Source organism: Drepanopeziza brunnea, assembly GCF_022702325.1.
Source record: "Drepanopeziza brunnea f. sp. 'multigermtubi' strain 214-2 chromosome Unknown ctg7, whole genome shotgun sequence".
NCBI lineage: Eukaryota > Fungi > Ascomycota > Leotiomycetes > Helotiales > Drepanopezizaceae > Drepanopeziza > Drepanopeziza brunnea.
Window position 1 is genome coordinate 2,092,330 of NW_027094070.1, and position 17,378 is coordinate 2,109,707.

Here is a 17,378-nt window from a genome sequence, read left to right on the forward strand (position 1 = left end):
GGCAAAAATCAATCAGCGGCGAGATCGGTGATACGACATATAAGAGGCGTTTAGGCGATGTTGAGATAGGCACAAAAAAACTACCTCGAAAGGCGTTTTCTGGTTACCGAGCTTTTGTTGATAGAGAGAGAAAAGCAAGTAACAATCTCACCGAGATTGGGTAATTTACATTTAGTTCTAGGTCATTCGCTTTTGGTGTTGCGGTGGTTAGTGATGCTAACGTACAAACCTAACGCCTAGTAGTAATCTGGCAGATGGATTACCCATCTGAAAAATACATACACGAAAACAAGCAACCCATTCTTTCCTTTCCTATCTGGAGGGGGTTTTTTTTTTTTTTTTTTTTTTTTTTTTTGGAAAACAGAAGCCATGAAAAGTATTTACAAACACCGAGACTAAAAATCAGCCCTTCCCCGTCAGGTTTGATACGGTAAAAGGAGGCAAGCAGACGCATGACCCCATTGTAGGTAAAACTTTCCGCAGAAAATAAGCAAAGTATGAGTAGGTTGTACAAAAGCCGAAGAAAAAGAAAAGAAAAAGAATCAGCTCATCTCGACATCCTCGCTGCCTTCTTTGCCGTTGACATAGGTCGCAGGATTGGAGATCGTAGAACCGGAGCTCAAACGCGGGCCCAGACTCTCCTTCTTCAGCTGCTCGCTTGGATTAGCGTCTTCTTCTCTCTCATCCTCGTCTTCTTCTCTCTCCTCACCCAGCTTAGCAGCATGGGTGCCGAAGCCGTTGGTTCCGTTTGTGGCCGCGGCAGACTTCATGCCGTCAAGGGTGGTTTGTCCGGCCTCGACTGCGCTCTCGCCATTGGTCTTGGTCTTGTTGGCTCCGGCCTTGGCGGCGGCGCGCTTCAGATACTCACCGTAGGTCATGGTCTTGGGGACGGTGTCGCCGAGGAACTGGAGGTTTTCGTGGTTGGCGACAGCGGTGGCTGAGGGTTTTGTTAGCTTGGGCTCGGGGGATATAGATTGAGAGGAAAGGTAGAAGTACCAATGTCACGGTATTGAAGATTCCGACGGGGCTTCTTCTCAGACTTGGCGACCTCATGGGCCTTTTCGGCGAGCATTTGGGTGAAGAGCTCCTGTGGCATCGTTAGGAATCGCTCTCGCCAGGGTTGGAGAGGTACTGACTGTAGCCCTCGTGAGAACGAAAGCGGCGGCGTTGGAGAAGGCTTGAATATCGGGGTCGGCTTGGACTATCTTCTTGACACGGGACACTAGGAGCGTTAGTATATGCTGTTTGGGATCGTTCTGGAGTTCAGGTCGAATCATCCTGAGATCAGACGGCGACTTACGAGGAAGCTGGGTGGTACCAGTAGGCTCCTTGCGAGGAGGGATTGCGGTGGTGTTGTAAGGCATACCGACGTCTTGATCGGAGATGGAGTCGTCGAGAGATTGATCTACGGGTTGTTGGTGTTCGGTGGTGAGAAGTTATGACGGGTTCGGCTTTGACGCGCTTGGCTTTGGCACGCTTTTTGGCGGATTTGGAGATCGGATGCAGGGGAACTAGGACCTCAAGATGCTCTTCGTCGATGTGCTCACCTTTGATGGGCTTCGGGGCAAGGGGTGAGTACCAGTCGAGGTTGAGGCTGAGGTTGGATTTGAGGTCGAGCAGCTTTGTTGAGTCTTCCACCAGCGTTCATGGGTTGCTTTGGTCGAAGCCATTGTTAGCTCATGGGTTTCGTTGAGGACGTGAGATGTCAAAAAGAAAATTCGGGGAGAATGGAGAGTTCGACAGCTCACTAGCGAATGGGAGGAAAACACGGCTAACCGAGATTCTGAAGCAATACAGGACAAATGTATGAGTGAATTCTGCTACCTATTCGGCTGACTATTGATCTTAGGGGTTGGTTTGGAGCTTGTATCTCTCCCTGGCTCCCTGGGTTTACAGAACTTGAAACTGTTGGTCAAGAAGAGAGTCGTTGAGGGCTGGCTCACTCGTGTATATTTTTGCTGGGTTTTTTTTAGCCCCGTTCCTTACTTCATTAAGGGGGTTTTTACTCACACGTTTGATTGACACGTACCAATGTTTTGACTTCCGCTGGCTCTCGAAAATCTGGTCCAAGGGGGCGCGATGCGGTCGTGAGAGACGCGATAAGTTCGCTAAAAAGCTATCCACTATGCGAGTCACATGTGTAGAGTGTGACTCTAGGCAGTCACAGGTATCCATTCGCGTAAGGCTAGCCGGCCGTACTTATACGATTTTATACGATTACCAGACACAGCTCTTGTGACCATCCAGCCTCGTCTTCCACAAATAAAGCGTGCTCGCATTCGAAGAATCACGTAATAAATAATTGGCTGTATTGCCGTACTTCTTCAACATGAGCCGGCCGTTCAACGGGGATCTTAGTGACTTGATCGCGCGGGGATGGAAGGTACGTCAACATCCGTATTGCCCATCTTCGACTCACCCCCATCACAGAGTTACAAAATGCTGTCACAAGCGCCCGAGCAACTTAGGCCTCTATGCGAAGCCGTGGCCTTCTTCGTCGATATCCTACGCATGGCACATGATGCTATTCAAGAAAACGTAAACCAACTGTCAGCTTCCGATCGATGGTTGATCAACAGCCAAAAGGAAGCTATCAGTATGGCGTTTGATCAGTTGGAAACTGCGTTTGCAGGTTTGAGATCGGGTCAACAGGGTATCGCGACAATTGCTACTATGGAGGGCAAGTTCATGGCCCAGTCAAATCAGCTTTCGTCATTCTTGGAACTCCTGCAAGGGTAGGTATTTTAATCTATTATTTGGTCCAGGCTTGGTCATGCACTTTTCATTTGTGCTTTGTATTCCTTCCAAGTGCTGCTCGGAGGGTGCGATTGTATTTGGAAGACGCGGCCAGTAGGAACTTTACCATCGAGCTTTTGCTGACTTAAGTCTCAGTTATTCAAGAGAAAAGATCTCGACCGCCCTAGCCAGTATTCCAGGCATTGAGTCAGTTGCGTCAGATTGGGACGCTTTGCAGGTAGAGCTTGAGAGGGTCGGTATTTCCAAAGAATTGGCTCGAGGAAACTTTTTCCTCATCGATCAATATCTGAAGGAGAATGTATCGAGCGTCAATCGAGTGGTCGAAGTTCATGAGCTTGGGGTCGAGATAGGCGGAGTCGTCGCACCAGTTCACATAGATGAAGACGACCCACCACCCGACTACACGCCGGGATCGAAACAGGGGACTAATGAAGAGAAGGGTCAGTCTCTGGAGCGAACCAATATGGTCGTGAATCACAGTGATCCAGAAGCAGCCATGGCAACATCGTCCAAGTCTCCACCTGCATACGAATTCGAGGAAGGTCAAGACGAGACTCTGGATCAAGATTACGCAAAGTACGTCAAGGAAGCCATCGAAAACGAGGCCGGTGGATTTGCAGGAAGCAGTAGGAGTCCGAGTCACCGCTCTGGGACATTGGCGGGCCCGTTGATTGCCGCTGAATCTTCGAATTCGCAGGGCGGATCGGTATCGTCCAACCAAATATGACAATCCCGTTGAATGGTGGAAGTTGCTGGCCTTATTTGTGGACAGGAAATTTGACGTTGTATAGCGATATCAGATCTTAGCACCACCACCAATGGTCGGTTGACATTTGAACTTCGCCTGCCAGAGGACACAGACAGTGAAACCTACCGTTCATTATCCAGACACAATGTGGTAACCTGGTAGCTCGTTGCTTGAATACTAATTGTCACGGCATCGACATGGAGCTGCCCCAATTATGACCCCGACCGCTCGAGTTCAGCTAACTTTCAACACGCACGAAGGTAAGATCCGAACGGTGCACGAACGCACGACTTGTTGTTTGTGGTATCTCAGATTTCGTACAAAATATCTACAAAACGCTCAAGGCATCTCCAGCCCTTCGCCCAAAAACTCCCCGGCCATGCTACCAGGCCCCAAACCCCCTCGGTACCCCAATATTTTTCCAAATACCCTGCCTAGCAAGTCCAGATGCCCACGATGCCGTCCTTCCGGCCCTCCGTCAAGTAGCCATCCTTGATCCTAACCTTTTCTACAATAGAGGGCGTCTTGCCTTCTTCCTCGGCGTTTACGCCTGCGCCGCAATCCCAATGGCGTCCGTCTGTTTTATCGTACACTTTCACCACGTCTTCGCCTGCTGCTGATGCAATTCGACGGTTGTCGAACATCATGCTCGTGATGGGAGCGTCATAAGCGTAGGCATCGAAAATCGCTCCTGTCCTGAGATCCCAAATCTGTATCATATTAGCCACAAATCAAAACCATGAACGCGGGTGGACCTACTCTGATACTCCTATCCAAACTTCCCGTGATCAAATGCATGTCGTCGAACTGAAGACAAGTCACGGGTCCTGTGTGCCCAACGAGACTTCGGTGGACCTGCCCACTTCTCAAATCCCATAATCGTACCATTCCGTCAGCAGTACCACAGGCCAGTGCGGCATCGAAAACTTGAATTGCTCCAACGAAGTCCGCGGAAGCATCAGGGGCCTTGCCAGTTTGACGCCAAGCGCCTTCGCTAGAACCCATGGTTGCTGAGGCTTGAGCCGCTGCCCACATCACATCCAAAGTTTGAACGCAACGACCCTTTTCGAGATCCCATTGTCGTAAGGTTTTGTCAGCTGAGCCGGAAATCAGAGTGTCTCCCTTGAAATGAAGAGCGGTAACTTCATCGACGTGAGCTTCCAGTGTGAATAGTGGGCAGTCTCGCATAGTTCCCGGCGGTGGTTCAGGCTCCTCGTCTTCGGGGTTTCCAAAAGCCAGCGGATCATCTTCTTCGTCGCCATCCTTATCGATACGGTTATCCTGAGGGTCATAGTATGCCTTGCTAAGATCCCACAATCGGATAGTCGCATCCATAGACCCAGTTGCCACAATGTTGTCTTCGACTTGAAGCGCTCTTACCGATGCGGTGTGTCCTTCCAGAAGTCCTATACAACGCCCTGCATTCAAATCCCACACCCGGACAGTATCATCTAGCGCCGCAGTAACCATGGTGCCAAACGGAACATCGAAGTCTAGGGCTGTAATAGAGTCATTGTGAGCTCGAAGCTCCCGAATGTTAGACCCGGGATCGAAGTGCTCGTGCAAGATTGGCATTGATTTCCGCCTTATGGTCTTGTGCCTCCTGGCTTTTGTGGGTGTGCTATTCGCGGAAGGCAGTTTCTCGTACATCGATTCGGACATAAACGAAGCATCAATAGCTGGATCGTCTGGGTCGATCTCATCCTCGGTTTTGGCTTGCGCGAAAGCCGCCTCATCGTCCAATAGCTCCTGGGCATCTTCCAACCGATTCTCAACGTCCAGTACTGTTTAAAAGGTCAGACATCTTTTTCTGCGATCAGATGGTAAAACTAACTGTCATGCTCCAGCATAGCCTCCTCTTTCTCTAGCCCTGCTAGTCTGTCCAGAACTATCTTTCTCATGTAGTTCAAGTTTGATATCTTGCTGTCTATTTCCCTGATCTCGCTACTGGCCATATTCTTCCGAATACCCATCATCTCGAGGCGATGATTCAGAGAATTTTGCTCCCTCCGTAGCTTCGCCATTGATGGCGGATCATCTGAACCCACGGACTTGTCGTCCTCTAGCAATTTCCTCCCCCTTGATACCTTCCTTTTATGCTTCTTCCCATCAGGACTGCCCTCTGGCATCGTAGCTTGGAAGCCTTGGAATAAGGAGTATACATTTTCATCTTCGGGTATGTTGGCAAGGAGTTCATCGGGTAAATAGGTTAAGGCCCGATATTGAATCTCCGATGTAGAAAGCTTCGATCGGACAAGGTCGGTAGGCGTAGTTTTGGCAAATGAAAAGACGCTTCTCTGCAGATTGGGTCGTCTTAATTGCTTGTGTAGATCACTCATGGCAGTTTGGTAATGTGTGCTTGATGTTGGGTCGAGAGGGCCAATTAGATGACCGGCTGTTGTGGTAACCTTCCTCCCGAATGCCTCCAGGCCTCGAGTCTGCCATGCGTTAGGATATAATACTGTATTTTAGATTCCAGGGCGAGAGGCATACAGAGATTATGGCTGAGTCCTCATTCTCGGGCGAACCATTGTGGCTGCTCGAGCCAGCCATTGCTCGTCTACGGTCTCCAGCACATGTGAGTTGTGATGCTGTGATGCTGTGGTATCGTGGTGTTTTGGTATCGTGTAGTGCTACGGGAATGCTGTTCGGGTATTTGGTCGCAGGACAGGAGCGAGAATAGGAGCTGGTCTCTTCTTGCTTGTAGATGTAGGTACCTAGACGATGATGCCCTTGAATCAAGAATGCCCGGCCGCTGCTCTAGTGGACCTCAACGTCTTGGCATCCTATGCTCCGTACAGTAAAGCGGCGACAAGGCTGAGTGAGGATTCAAAGCAGTGCCGAAAGAGGAGCGTCAAACTCTCGCTTTAAAATTGTGACTCATTCACTCTGTACATGTTCATTACGGAGTACATCCACCTTACTCGGCTGAGAAGAAATATTCCGTGTACACAGCAACCGAGCAAACGAGCCCTCCCGCGCTTTAACTCCTGCCGCCTCCGACTATTCTCAAGTAGTACAAAGCGCATTACACAAGTACAAGTACAGTAGCACCATGGATAGCGTCATAGACCTTTCCGATGCCTCCAAGGCTCTGGACCTCAATAATATCCGGTACCAGCTCATGTGAGTACGCCCCCATCCCGTGATCCAGCATATAACTCAGAAGACTCCTCTTTCTAGTCGTTTGGAGGATACTATTGTCTACCTCCTTATCGAGAGGACCCAATTCCCTGTAAATGCCACCATTTACAAGCCGGGTGCGGTCCAAATTCCCAACACCCGGCTCAGCTTCCTAGACTGGCTGCTTGGTGAGCGAGAGAAAATTGATTCTCTGATCCGCCGCTTCGAGTCCCCAGACGAGTACCCCTTCTTCCCAGAAGTCGTTCAGAAGCCTATCCTTCAACCACTCAACTACCCCAAGATCCTGCACAAGAACAACGTCAACGTCAACCAGAAGATCAAGGACTGCTATATCAACCACTTTCTCCCAGCAGCATGTGCAGATTTCGGCCGTCAGGATCGGGGCGAGACGGAGGAGAACTATGGATCGTCGGCAACGGCCGACATTGCCTGCTTACAAGCTCTCTCAAGAAGAATTCATTTTGGCAAGTTCGTTGCCGAGTCAAAGTTCCAGTCCGACCCAGAGAAGTTCACAAGGTTGATCAAGGCGGGAGATCGTGAGGGGATCGATGCTGCTATTACGAACGCGGCCGTGGAGAAAAAGGTGCTGGAACGTTTAGGGTTGAAGGCCAGGACGTATGGTACGGATCCCAGTATTGGTGCTGATGGGCAGGGAAAGATCAATGCTGAGGCCGTGGTGGCTATGTACAAGGATTTCGTTATTCCGCTCACCAAGGAGGTGGAGGTCGAGTACTTGATGCAGCGATTGGAAAAGGAAACGTGAAGAAGAAAAGAAGCTACATGGCTGAAGGCATTCTATTTTGGGCTCAGGTACTCGCAGATAGCCTTCACTGCCCCTTCGAACTTGCTAGCCTCTATCAAAATCATAGATCCCTGTGATTTAATGCCCATCTCCGAGAACGCTCTCTTGCTATCCGCCATCCCCTCGCCCTCGTCCTTGGTGTACCCAAACGAACCAGACGCCAGAGCATGCTTTTGCAAAACCTCATCCTCAGGGTGGAAGAAGAAGACCTCTCGGCTGGTCCCTGCTGCTTTGCTTTTCTTCGTTTTTGGTGCGTCCTCTTGATCCAAGTTTGACGAAATCTCGTTGTAGGTTTTCGAGAGAATAAGGTAGTGAGTGAACTCATATGGCTCCTTGTCTTCGACAGCAGCCTCGATTTCGTCGATGAGCATAGTATACATCGGAGGCGAGATCTCAGCCGGGACATTGATCAGGCGTTCTGAGAGGACAAGACCAACTTGAGAGGAAGAGGTGAGCAGAGATCCGAGTGGTTCAAGTGCCGGGCTCGACTTTGACTTTTCGATGAGATATCGTGTCAAGTCCTGAATAATCTTCTTCTCACGGTGCTCGTGAAGGTTGAGAACCGTAAGGAAAGCATAGGCATCTGTCTCATCCCCGTCGACTTTGACGGTGGAGCCAACTGTAGGTTGTGACAGAATGAGGTCGGCGAAAGCTGAAAGGTCAAACAGTTGTGAGTCCACGTCAAGTAGCTGCCTCAGAAGACTCTTGAGTCCATGAAAATCGACTTCTGGCTTGAAATTGAACCATTCGAATTCGACAGAGATTTCCTATCGAGGGATCAGCGCGTGATCTGATTGTAAGGAATTCGGAAAAGCATACGTCCTCACTACCGCTGTCGTTGTCTTCTCCTTGTGAAGGAGCCTCTGGGAGAACCTCCGGATCACGGTTCCTTTTCTTTACCATTTTGGTTCTGTGTGCTGTGGATGCAAAGCATCGACGCGTAAGTAGTGACCGGGAGGTTGACTCAGAAAAATCCTTATCGCACTTTATCTTAGCGCCGAATCTTCCGCACATAAAAATCCGACAGGAAGAGGGCTGGGTGTAAGGAGGCCCACCTAAGCGAGCCCACGATTATCCCCGAGCCACTTGTACGGAGGTAGAACAGACGCTTGAGAACCCAATTTTTGCGCAATTAAGACTGCCGCACTCGCAATGATTTCTTTACTTCTGAATCTAATAAATAGACTAATAAATAGATATTTACCCATCCTAGGGAAGGGCCCCTAAAGTTGCGGCAGCAAGCCCTACTATTAACGGAAACCAGATTACGTACATAATTCGTTCGTATGCAGACAGAGGTCATGTCCGATGAATTCGAGACCTCTACCGAAAAGTCTACATCCATATGAATTAGCTACAGTGCTTGGTAAGATGGTATAATAAAGTAAGTATATCACATTTATGCCAGTGTGTGATTGTGCGGAGTCCTGTTGACATCCAATATTCGTGCGGACAGACATGCTGGCCCCACGAGTATCGTTTCTAGGGTTACGACACGAAGATGACGGAGGAATTTGAGCGCCTAGCTACGACAGCCGAGGCTTATACATGACGCGGTCGCGGAGTTGTTGACTTTCTTCCGTATCAAGCGTCTTTGATATATCGCCGGGAGGCCTTCAACATACTACTACTTTGCTTTAACGTCTTGGGATACTTTATACCTGCAGGCATATGATTCTGCACGCACTAGTCGAGGATACAGTTGTTTACCTGTTGATATCTTGATCTCGTAAGGGCTTCTCAGACTCTGAATGGCAATTGAAAGGCAAGGGGATAATATTTTTGGTGTTATGCACGTTATTGGTTCTGTTGTCTACTCTACAAAGCGATCGAGCGAGCTCGCCGAGATAAGCGGAGGCGAATGAGGATCTTGTTGCATTTCGCTACCGAGCCATCGACGCGTAATGGCATGTGTACATATATGCGTGATACTTTGGCGTGTTTGAATGCCTCTGCGGTTGGTCCTGACGCCTCCTTCAAACTTCTCTTGCCTATCAGTATCGGAGGCCGGGGGGAAGAGGTGTGTCTGTCTGCACAAGGGACTCCTAGTAAAGCACTCACCGTTGTCACTAGACGACTGTGCGAATACGTAGGCTGGAATCGAGTGTTACAACTCAACTTACACGAAACTTTGAGCTTTATATCGTGGAAAGCGATTTGAATATCCCTGGGGGTAACAAAATTATCTGTTTCGCCTGGTGAGGGAAAGCATATATCAACACGCGTATGTGGCGATTTGTTTTGTTCAGTTTGATGTTTTTATACGCGGATTTCTTACTCCCCCACCCCCAACTGTGTTGACGGTTGTCATAAGCCTTCCCCTACCGTACTAGGTAACTGCCAATGCATAAACCCACTTTTCGCACCAAAAGTAAGTGTCAACATCTCGAAAAAAATCAATAGTAGCCGGGGTTTACAAATTCTATCTTCGGGGAAGTACTACAGTACTAGTTAATCAGAACCGTTAAGCTTAAATCTGCTTGTTTGATAGACCTAGATACAAGAGGAAAAGCTGAAGTCGCTGCTTTTTTTTTCATTTAAGACTTCTTCTAAAGCTAAGCGAAAGCCAGCCTTCTACAACTACCTATATCTCTGCTTCAATTAACTCCATTAAATCATAAGTATAAAATAATAATCGTCTTACGGAGGTACAGCGGTTAAGCATTCCGACCCACTTTGGATGCTAGCTTAATTGAGCAATAGTCTTGCGTTCAGAGACACGAAGCGAGGGCCCAGGGACCTAAAGGTATTGCTCGATTAAGCTACTTTTCAAAGTGGGTAGAAATACATAACGGCTGTACCTCCGTATAGTTATAAGCCATTTCTTGTTGTTAAAAGGGTTATAATTTTTATTTACCTTTCAAAGCCCATGGCTGTAGAAAGTTTTTAAGTTGTCAAATGTAAAGAGTTCTGGTTCAAAATAGAGCAGTTAGAGGTGACTGTACCACACCCCCTTTTGGAGTCAAGTGCCCCCATACTCCCATACTGTTTTCACACGAGGATTACTATTTTCATAGAAGAATTGAGGAGAGGCTCGTCATCTAGGAGTGTCTCGTCTGACAAAAATCGGATCAAACATCTGCAACTGCAACCTCCCGCACCGAGATCGAATTACTCCTGGTCAAGCACGCCGATGACCGAGACATTGGTTCGACGATGGCACGCCGCGATTAATTTGCAGGGCCCTCCGTATTCCAGAGAAAATGAAGCAATCATGTTACATCAATTGAATGAGTCAATCTTTAATAAACGTAGCAGGGCGTACTAGTTGTGCACATAGCGCAGCTGTGTAAACATCGCGAAGTGACGACCTTACCTTCTGGTGTGAAGTAACCGATTTTATCAAACTTCAAATGGAGTAGTGCATCTTCAAATGGTGCATACCCCCTAAATGGCAATAACACCGAAAAACGAAAATGAGACAGTGGCTCGTAGCTCGCCTTGCAGAATCAAGGTGAAAGTGGATAATTTTAGATTTCAGCAGGATAAGAAGTTCCAGCCAGCCCTTACTTAATATTGGGTTCATCTGTGTCGACAGCTCAGATCTCAAACCTGGAGCGTGACCCATCACTTATTTTTCGAAGTAGATAGACTATCGGGTAGACGACGGCAACCGAATATCGTAATGCTAGAAGCGGTCAAACAGATCGGGTTTTCACCAGCCGGGTATGAGGTCGGGTCAGGAGTACCCAACACTCCCACGCGACGTATGTGGTTTGAGTGTGTTGTGCTGAGGCGACCTTGTCGGTTTCGGTACCAGTAGCTGTAGTCGGGCCCTGCTTTCCTCAAACCAGAGGTCTTGTTGTGGTTGGTACCTAGAGAGGAGTTGCTTCAACTCTGGTAGCATTCGCGCAAGTAAAGAGATGACCCTGTGTATTTTTACAGTAGCCATAGCTCCTACTATGAGCTACGGTAGCTGATAATGAAGGCTAAACCCCTGGGGATTTGAAGAAGCACCTCGAGGGGTTGAGGGGAAGTGTACAAGCTACAGTACCGGTATTGGATAAACTTACCTTATCTCGCCTGCCGTTTCTTGATATCCAAATGAAACAAGTCATTAATTTCAAGAGGGAAAAGGGTCCAGAAGTGCAAGAATTGCTACAGCCCTGAGGGTGGCTCAGAAGTTTAAAATCTCCACTTTAAACCCCCTGGTTACCCTAGCCTCGGGTCTGACGTTGAGGTTAGGTGCCAGAGGAATTTGACGTTGTCCTTGCCTTGTAGTTTAGTACGTACTGTAGTACCGGTATCGATTGTAATCATGAGAATAATAAGTAAGACCTGCAGACAATTGTCCCGATCTACGGAATCTGTCCGAGCTTGGCCAAGGAAGGGTGAAAGGTGAAGGAAGGATGAAGGTTGAAAAGCTCGCTGCTTTGATAGGAGAAGCGCGTAAAGAGAGCCCTGTCGTTCTTGGCCACTACAGACAGTATGGTCATCCTTCGCTTTTTTAGGTCGATGGTTTCTAATGCCTCGAAGAAAGTGCCACCCAAAATGCAAATCTCTATTTGCGTACCGTACCGGTACGGTATCTCTACCTCCTTCGTACGTACTCTGTAAGTCCGAATTCCGTCAATAAGAGGTGAAGCTATTCCTGTAGCTAATTTGTTAGCGGAATAGAAATACACGTAGATGCAAGGAATGGTTTGCAAATGAGGTTAGAGCATAATTCATTTAATACCACTAAGCTTGCCTCCTTTTAGCAGGACATTGGTTGTTATTTTTAGTGGTAGTAGTATTATTGCCAATCTAGCCAGCCACGTTGAAGTTTCTAAGTATATCGTCGGCGATTGCAAGCTGCGCGTCCAATCGAGCGTTGCTTATCAAGGCCGAGGCCATTTTGCAAGTATTGAGAATAACAAATACGTCGTAAGTCAAGTCAAGGGGTTGAGGCATGCTAGACGAAGTTCCACTATGTTCGAGGCATTCGAAACGATCCTTCGCGTTTTTACTCTCGACTCTTGCTAAAGCAGCGGCGGTACCCCTACTTAGCTACACAGCGAACCGGGCCCCCCTGGGCCTCCTTCTTGATCTCGTGACCTTGACTAGGTACCGGTAGGTATCTACCCAACTTTCGCTCCATCGCGACACCTCTGTGCACCATCTACCCAACACGCTCCTTCATCCGCCCCCGAGTCATTCGTTTGAACTTCAATTCGTCACCCACAGTCTCACGCCTTTGTCGTGAAATTGGGAATTCTTCTTTGGTGATAGAGGCAGAGAGAGAGCAGGAGAAGGAGAAGGAGAAGGAGAAGGAGAAGCAGAAGGAGGGAGAGAGGCCGAAGAGTTACTGTTGATGCCGTTGCCGTGGCTCCATCACCAACCTGCCCAGTCTTGCCCAGTCCAGCTAGCCCACCCAACGCAGCTCCGAGGGGGGGAAACAACTCGTGGATGCGGTGACCAACGATCCGTCACTACCCAGGACCGAAAAACATGAAGGAGGATATCTTGGAGCAGGGCCATGACACCACCATCCCACTCTGCCAGCCACATAATGGAGCCTTCGATATGAAAAAGGTGCCACAAAGAGATTCGCGAGGGCCGCCAATACCAGCGAAGAGAGGAGCTCGGAGATCGGGATCCAGCTCAAGCCCACGCCCACGCCCACGCCCACGCAAACAACGGCACACCGGTGTCAAAACCACGTCCGTCCTACTATCTGCTCTCGCAACTGTCCCTGTCGCAATGGCCCAGAGTTGTATATCGTTGGCCGGCTCGACCCAGTGTCCGGCCTTCACCTCTGCCTCTATCTCGACCGATAGCTCCTTAGTCGGCCTTTTGTGCGTATCTATCAGTCGTGTCACTGTTTCTCCCAGCCATCCGATTACAGCTACTAATCGCCTGTCTCTACAGCCCGTTCCTGCAATTCGTCTCTAGCACATCAAACTTCGATGAGCAACTGAGCGCCTACGTATCCACGAGCTATGTCCAGCAGAAGCACGTTCCCATCCCCGTATCACTACTTCTGTTCACGTCCTAATGCAATATGCAGGTACCAGACGCTTCTCGGCTGCAGCAACATCAATCTTACCAACACCACCAATCTCTACGCCCGATTCACGACCTCAGTAATATGTAATGCGATAATTCAAAACTCCATAACAGCGTGTGGACTCTCTCCATCGGCTGCACGGCCGCTCTGTGCCAACACCTGCGTACGTTTTCCAAGCCAACTGACCTCGGCATACTTGCTTACACTGTGCAGGCCGAACATGCAGAGAGCGAGGCAATCACCGCTGCCAATAGCGACGTCTGTTCTAACCCTGGCGTCAATGTTGATACTCAAATCCGAGCTGACTTCACCAATTGTGCCTTGCCGGCTGAGTCGTTAAGCGGATCCTGCATCGACGGCGCTGCTAACGAAGCAGAGAATTGCGGGTTCGGTAACAGCACCATTGGTTTATGTCAGTACTGTGGTACTGGAGGACAGAACAGCACGGACACATGCTGTTATAACTCTCAAGCGGAATCGAGATGTGCTAATGTTGTGCTTCCTACCATCACCAGCTACATTAGCTTTTCAACGAGTGCCCCAACAGTCGGAGCCACTGCATCATCTACCTCTACCACCCCAGCCACCACAACATCAACACCTGGTGGATCCAACTCAGACAATGGACTGTCTGGAGGGGCCATTGCTGGAATTGTAATTGGGTCAATCGCTGGCCTCATACTCCTTATTGGACTGATCTTTGCCCTCATATTCTTCCTCCGCCGTAGACGAGGTAGCCAGGCTGGTAGTGCGTTTAACCAACCCAATCCTGCCCGGGGCGGCAAATCGCAGGGGATGGCCTACAATCCAGTTACAAGTAGCAAAGATGCTCCAGACGGGTATGAAGTGCTTCCCGGGGGACGCATTGCACGAATGTCGGCTTTGGAAGGCCATTCAGGAGATTCGCCTCCACGTGGAGGAGATATACGAGCCGTCGGAGCCGGAGGTACTGGAGCCGGAGCCGCGATTGCGTATGCAGCTGCTCGAAAGAGACAGGACCTGTCATCTTCGGATGAGTATAGTCTAGCATCACACTCGAATGGCGGAGGAGTTCTGAGGCCACCCCCCACCGGACGGCGAGGTGGATCACTATCCAGCAGTTCAGTCCTAGGATTGGACGATCCCCAATCACCCATATCTGCCAGCGGCGGAGAGCTGTCCTCGCCTCCAGGTGTTGCCAGTCAACAATCCGAGCAACTGCCATTTTTCAAAGACTACTACTCACAAGACGAGATCCATCCAGGAAGCACGGTTGCAACACTCTGGGCTTACCAGCCAAGGGCCAGTGACGAGTTCGCGCTGGAGAGAGGAGATATGCTCAAGGTGGTGGGTATTTGGGATGATGGCTGGGCGACAGGTGTAATGATCGATGACCGGGCAGATGATTGGGATGCCAAACGCAAAGCTCAGCGTGACAGCGGTGTATCGAACACTTCCGGTCGGAAGGACGCTTCACCAGTCGTAAGCGGTGAGATTAAGGCTTTCCCGCTGGTGTGCGTATGTCTACCGGACCACTGGAGGAAAACCATAGAAGGCGATGCATCCACCGAGAATTCGAGTGCGCCGGCCGGCCTCAGCCGATGAGTGGAAACACGCTACACTTTCTGATATTTCCATGGATTCACGGTATCACACCATTCCAGGGATTGGCGTTCATGCTCATGGACCTCTATATAATCGTCTCTGTGAACAAATTAAGCCTCAGCAAACAGCCTACCACGCACAATAATGGCTTACTTCAACGGCCTACGTCGCACCATTCTTTTTCTCATGCCTGTCACGTACGGCTTTTAGAGTTACATTCTTGCATAGCATTTATTGCTTTCGTGCTTGGCATCAACGCCTGCCTTCTGGACCCCATACGTGCTCAGGCTTGTCAGTCACAGAGCTACAGAGATACAGTCTAAAGACGACGCATACACGACGACCATTGAGGTCCGACCTATGCTTGTTTCTACCTAAACATCTATCCGTTATTCTCTTTTTTTTGTTATATACCCACATTCTTGTACTGATGTTAAGCCTGTTGGATTGGGCTTTTTTTGGGGTGGAGATGGGGGTTTTTGTATACATGGTATTGGTCTATGTTTATATGGGATAGTTTAACTGCAGCAGGATAAGACTGTATCTTAGCAGAGATGCATAATTGGCGGGAAATGAAAGAGGGAGGAGAGGAGGTGTAAGGTGTGAAGATGATATGGTAGCTTGTGCTCCCCCCGTTGGCACGTCTATAGATGGATAGGGTTGAGGGGACGTTAGAATGGGAGACGAATCCCAGAAATTGGAAGAATTGCTCGCTGTAGTGCTTGTTAATCTTCATCATCGTTGTCAGAGAAGTGAGATATGCTGGCTGATATGAGTGAACGAGGGGTGGTCAGCAGGTTTTGACTGTCGCCTAGCCTTTGTTTATTTCTCGGCTGGCGAGGAAAGGGGTCGTCGCTACGAGGCCTCCCCCTCGCTTAACGACGACATGTCCTTCCAAGGATAGAGACGTGATGCATATAGGTCGGTAGAATTGCTGGCAAGACTGTAAGATCATCTCCGCAACCAATTTTCATCTCCTCGTCTTTTCATTTGTCACCACTCCCTCCCTCGTATTTCACATCTCGGATACCCGCGTCGAAAAAGTAGTCGATGACTGGGATTTATATATGAACCCAGGTTCTTCCATGTATCCAGATCCAGTCTATACACAACGGTCTATTCTAAGCTATCTATAATTGCTCTATGCACACAAAATTCCTTCCCTTGACATCCTCAAACCCGAAGATGCAGAGGGAGATACGTCTATTTCACAACCGTGTTGACCTGGCTGCCGCCCCTCTTGAAGGCTTCCACGCCCTCGGCGGAGACCTGCTGCACGGTCGTCTCGCCAGAGACGATGCGTTTCACGTCTGCGAGGATGTTGGACCAGTCTTCGAATTCGGTGAAGGGGATGGACTCGCGGACGCAGTAGTGGACGAGGTCTTTTTTCCCTAGTCAGCTCCGCAGCGTTTGATAGAGAGACTTGGGGAGGGAGGCATACCGTGGTGCTTCTTAGCGAACAGCAAGTCCGTCTCCTTCGCAGCCGACAAATCCGACACTCCGTCCCCGGCATAGAACATGGTCGGGCGCTCGGAGTCAGGGAGTGCAGCGTACGGTCTGATTTCGAGGGACTTGTCGTGCCCGAAATGACTGTCCGGTGTCAGTCGAAAGCGTTCACCCATGTGCTGGACAGGGTTCAGAAGGAGGGAAAAGCAGACCTCTCATCATGGAACACAATTTGCCAGCCACCCTCCTCGTTGATGCTCTTCCCCTCCCGATTCGTCACATCATTACTCACGATCTGGATCTCCTCCGCCTCGGGCCCGACCAGATGCGTCAACAGGGCCCTGATGATCGGCGTCATGCCCGAGCTCAGGACCACGACGGGCACGTTGTTCTCTCGCGCCCATTCGAAGAAGGCCTTGAAGCCGACATCCAACTTGATATTCTCCAGCAACGTGGCGATGCACTTGTCGTAGGGCGTCTTGACCGAGTCCATCATGCCCTGGAAGGAATCGCGGAAGCTCATCTTGTCGTTCAGCACATCCTGATTTCCTTGCTTGCGCAGAACCTGGCCGTAGCCCAGGTTATCGGTGAGGAAGTCATTGGAGTCACTCTGAGTTATGGTGCCGTCAAAGTCCGTGAAGAAGATGTATTTGGGGGAGGTCTTCATCGCAGGAAGGGTGGGGGAGGAAGGCATCTTGGAAGCTGATTGGTGACGGTAGGCTCTTTCGAGGGCTGTTAGATGATGAAGTTCTCAATTCTTGTAAATTTCCTGGTCAACGAGTCGGAAAAATGACAGCCAGATACGTAGAAGGAATTCTATACCAAGCAGAGGAGAGGGATGGTGGGGTGAAGCAGGACCCCTTGGCCTTTGGTGGGGGGCTCGGCGAGTCGGCGGCGGAGCGACCCGA

General features: G+C 49.6%; 7 protein-coding genes across 7 annotated transcripts; 3 read left to right on the forward strand and 4 right to left on the reverse strand.

The window, feature by feature from the left end:
- Positions 1-542: 542 nt before the first annotated feature.
- L3040_004951 (uncharacterized protein) lies at positions 543-2,175 on the reverse strand (the record flags this gene model as incomplete). The annotated part of the gene is made up of 9 exons (XM_007288669.2): positions 543-937; positions 997-1,087; positions 1,137-1,222; positions 1,301-1,405; positions 1,548-1,594; positions 1,639-1,654; positions 1,749-1,771; positions 1,825-1,958; positions 2,011-2,175. 9 exons carry the CDS (start codon positions 2,173-2,175, stop codon positions 543-545), a joined length of 1,062 nt encoding a protein of 353 aa, XP_007288731.2.
- A 154-nt stretch (positions 2,176-2,329) lies between these two features.
- Positions 2,330-3,484, forward strand: L3040_004952 (uncharacterized protein; the record flags this gene model as incomplete). Its single annotated transcript, XM_007288670.2, has 3 exons — positions 2,330-2,383; positions 2,431-2,735; positions 2,893-3,484. 3 exons carry the CDS (start codon positions 2,330-2,332, stop codon positions 3,482-3,484), a joined length of 951 nt encoding a protein of 316 aa, XP_007288732.2.
- Positions 3,485-3,939: 455 nt separating this feature from the next.
- L3040_004953 (uncharacterized protein) lies at positions 3,940-6,058 on the reverse strand (the record flags this gene model as incomplete). The annotated part of the gene is made up of 4 exons (XM_007288671.2): positions 3,940-4,215; positions 4,265-5,289; positions 5,340-5,943; positions 5,999-6,058. The coding sequence occupies 4 exons, from the start codon at positions 6,056-6,058 to the stop codon at positions 3,940-3,942; spliced, it is 1,965 nt and encodes a 654-aa protein (XP_007288733.2).
- Positions 6,059-6,560: 502 nt separating this feature from the next.
- Positions 6,561-7,412, forward strand: L3040_004954 (uncharacterized protein; the record flags this gene model as incomplete). The annotated part of the gene is made up of 2 exons (XM_007288672.2): positions 6,561-6,631; positions 6,689-7,412. 2 exons carry the CDS (start codon positions 6,561-6,563, stop codon positions 7,410-7,412), a joined length of 795 nt encoding a protein of 264 aa, XP_007288734.1.
- A 32-nt stretch (positions 7,413-7,444) lies between these two features.
- Positions 7,445-8,354, reverse strand: L3040_004955 (uncharacterized protein; the record flags this gene model as incomplete). The annotated part of the gene is made up of 2 exons (XM_007288673.1): positions 7,445-8,218; positions 8,271-8,354. The coding sequence occupies 2 exons, from the start codon at positions 8,352-8,354 to the stop codon at positions 7,445-7,447; spliced, it is 858 nt and encodes a 285-aa protein (XP_007288735.1).
- A 4,779-nt stretch (positions 8,355-13,133) lies between these two features.
- On the forward strand, positions 13,134-15,024 carry L3040_004956 (uncharacterized protein; the record flags this gene model as incomplete). Its single annotated transcript, XM_066156386.1, has 4 exons — positions 13,134-13,228; positions 13,302-13,385; positions 13,441-13,603; positions 13,654-15,024. 4 exons carry the CDS (start codon positions 13,134-13,136, stop codon positions 15,022-15,024), a joined length of 1,713 nt encoding a protein of 570 aa, XP_066011798.1.
- Positions 15,025-16,227: 1,203 nt separating this feature from the next.
- On the reverse strand, positions 16,228-17,164 carry L3040_004957 (uncharacterized protein; the record flags this gene model as incomplete). Its single annotated transcript, XM_007288675.1, has 3 exons — positions 16,228-16,406; positions 16,466-16,614; positions 16,683-17,164. The coding sequence occupies 3 exons, from the start codon at positions 17,162-17,164 to the stop codon at positions 16,228-16,230; spliced, it is 810 nt and encodes a 269-aa protein (XP_007288737.1).
- Positions 17,165-17,378: the final 214 nt, after the last annotated feature.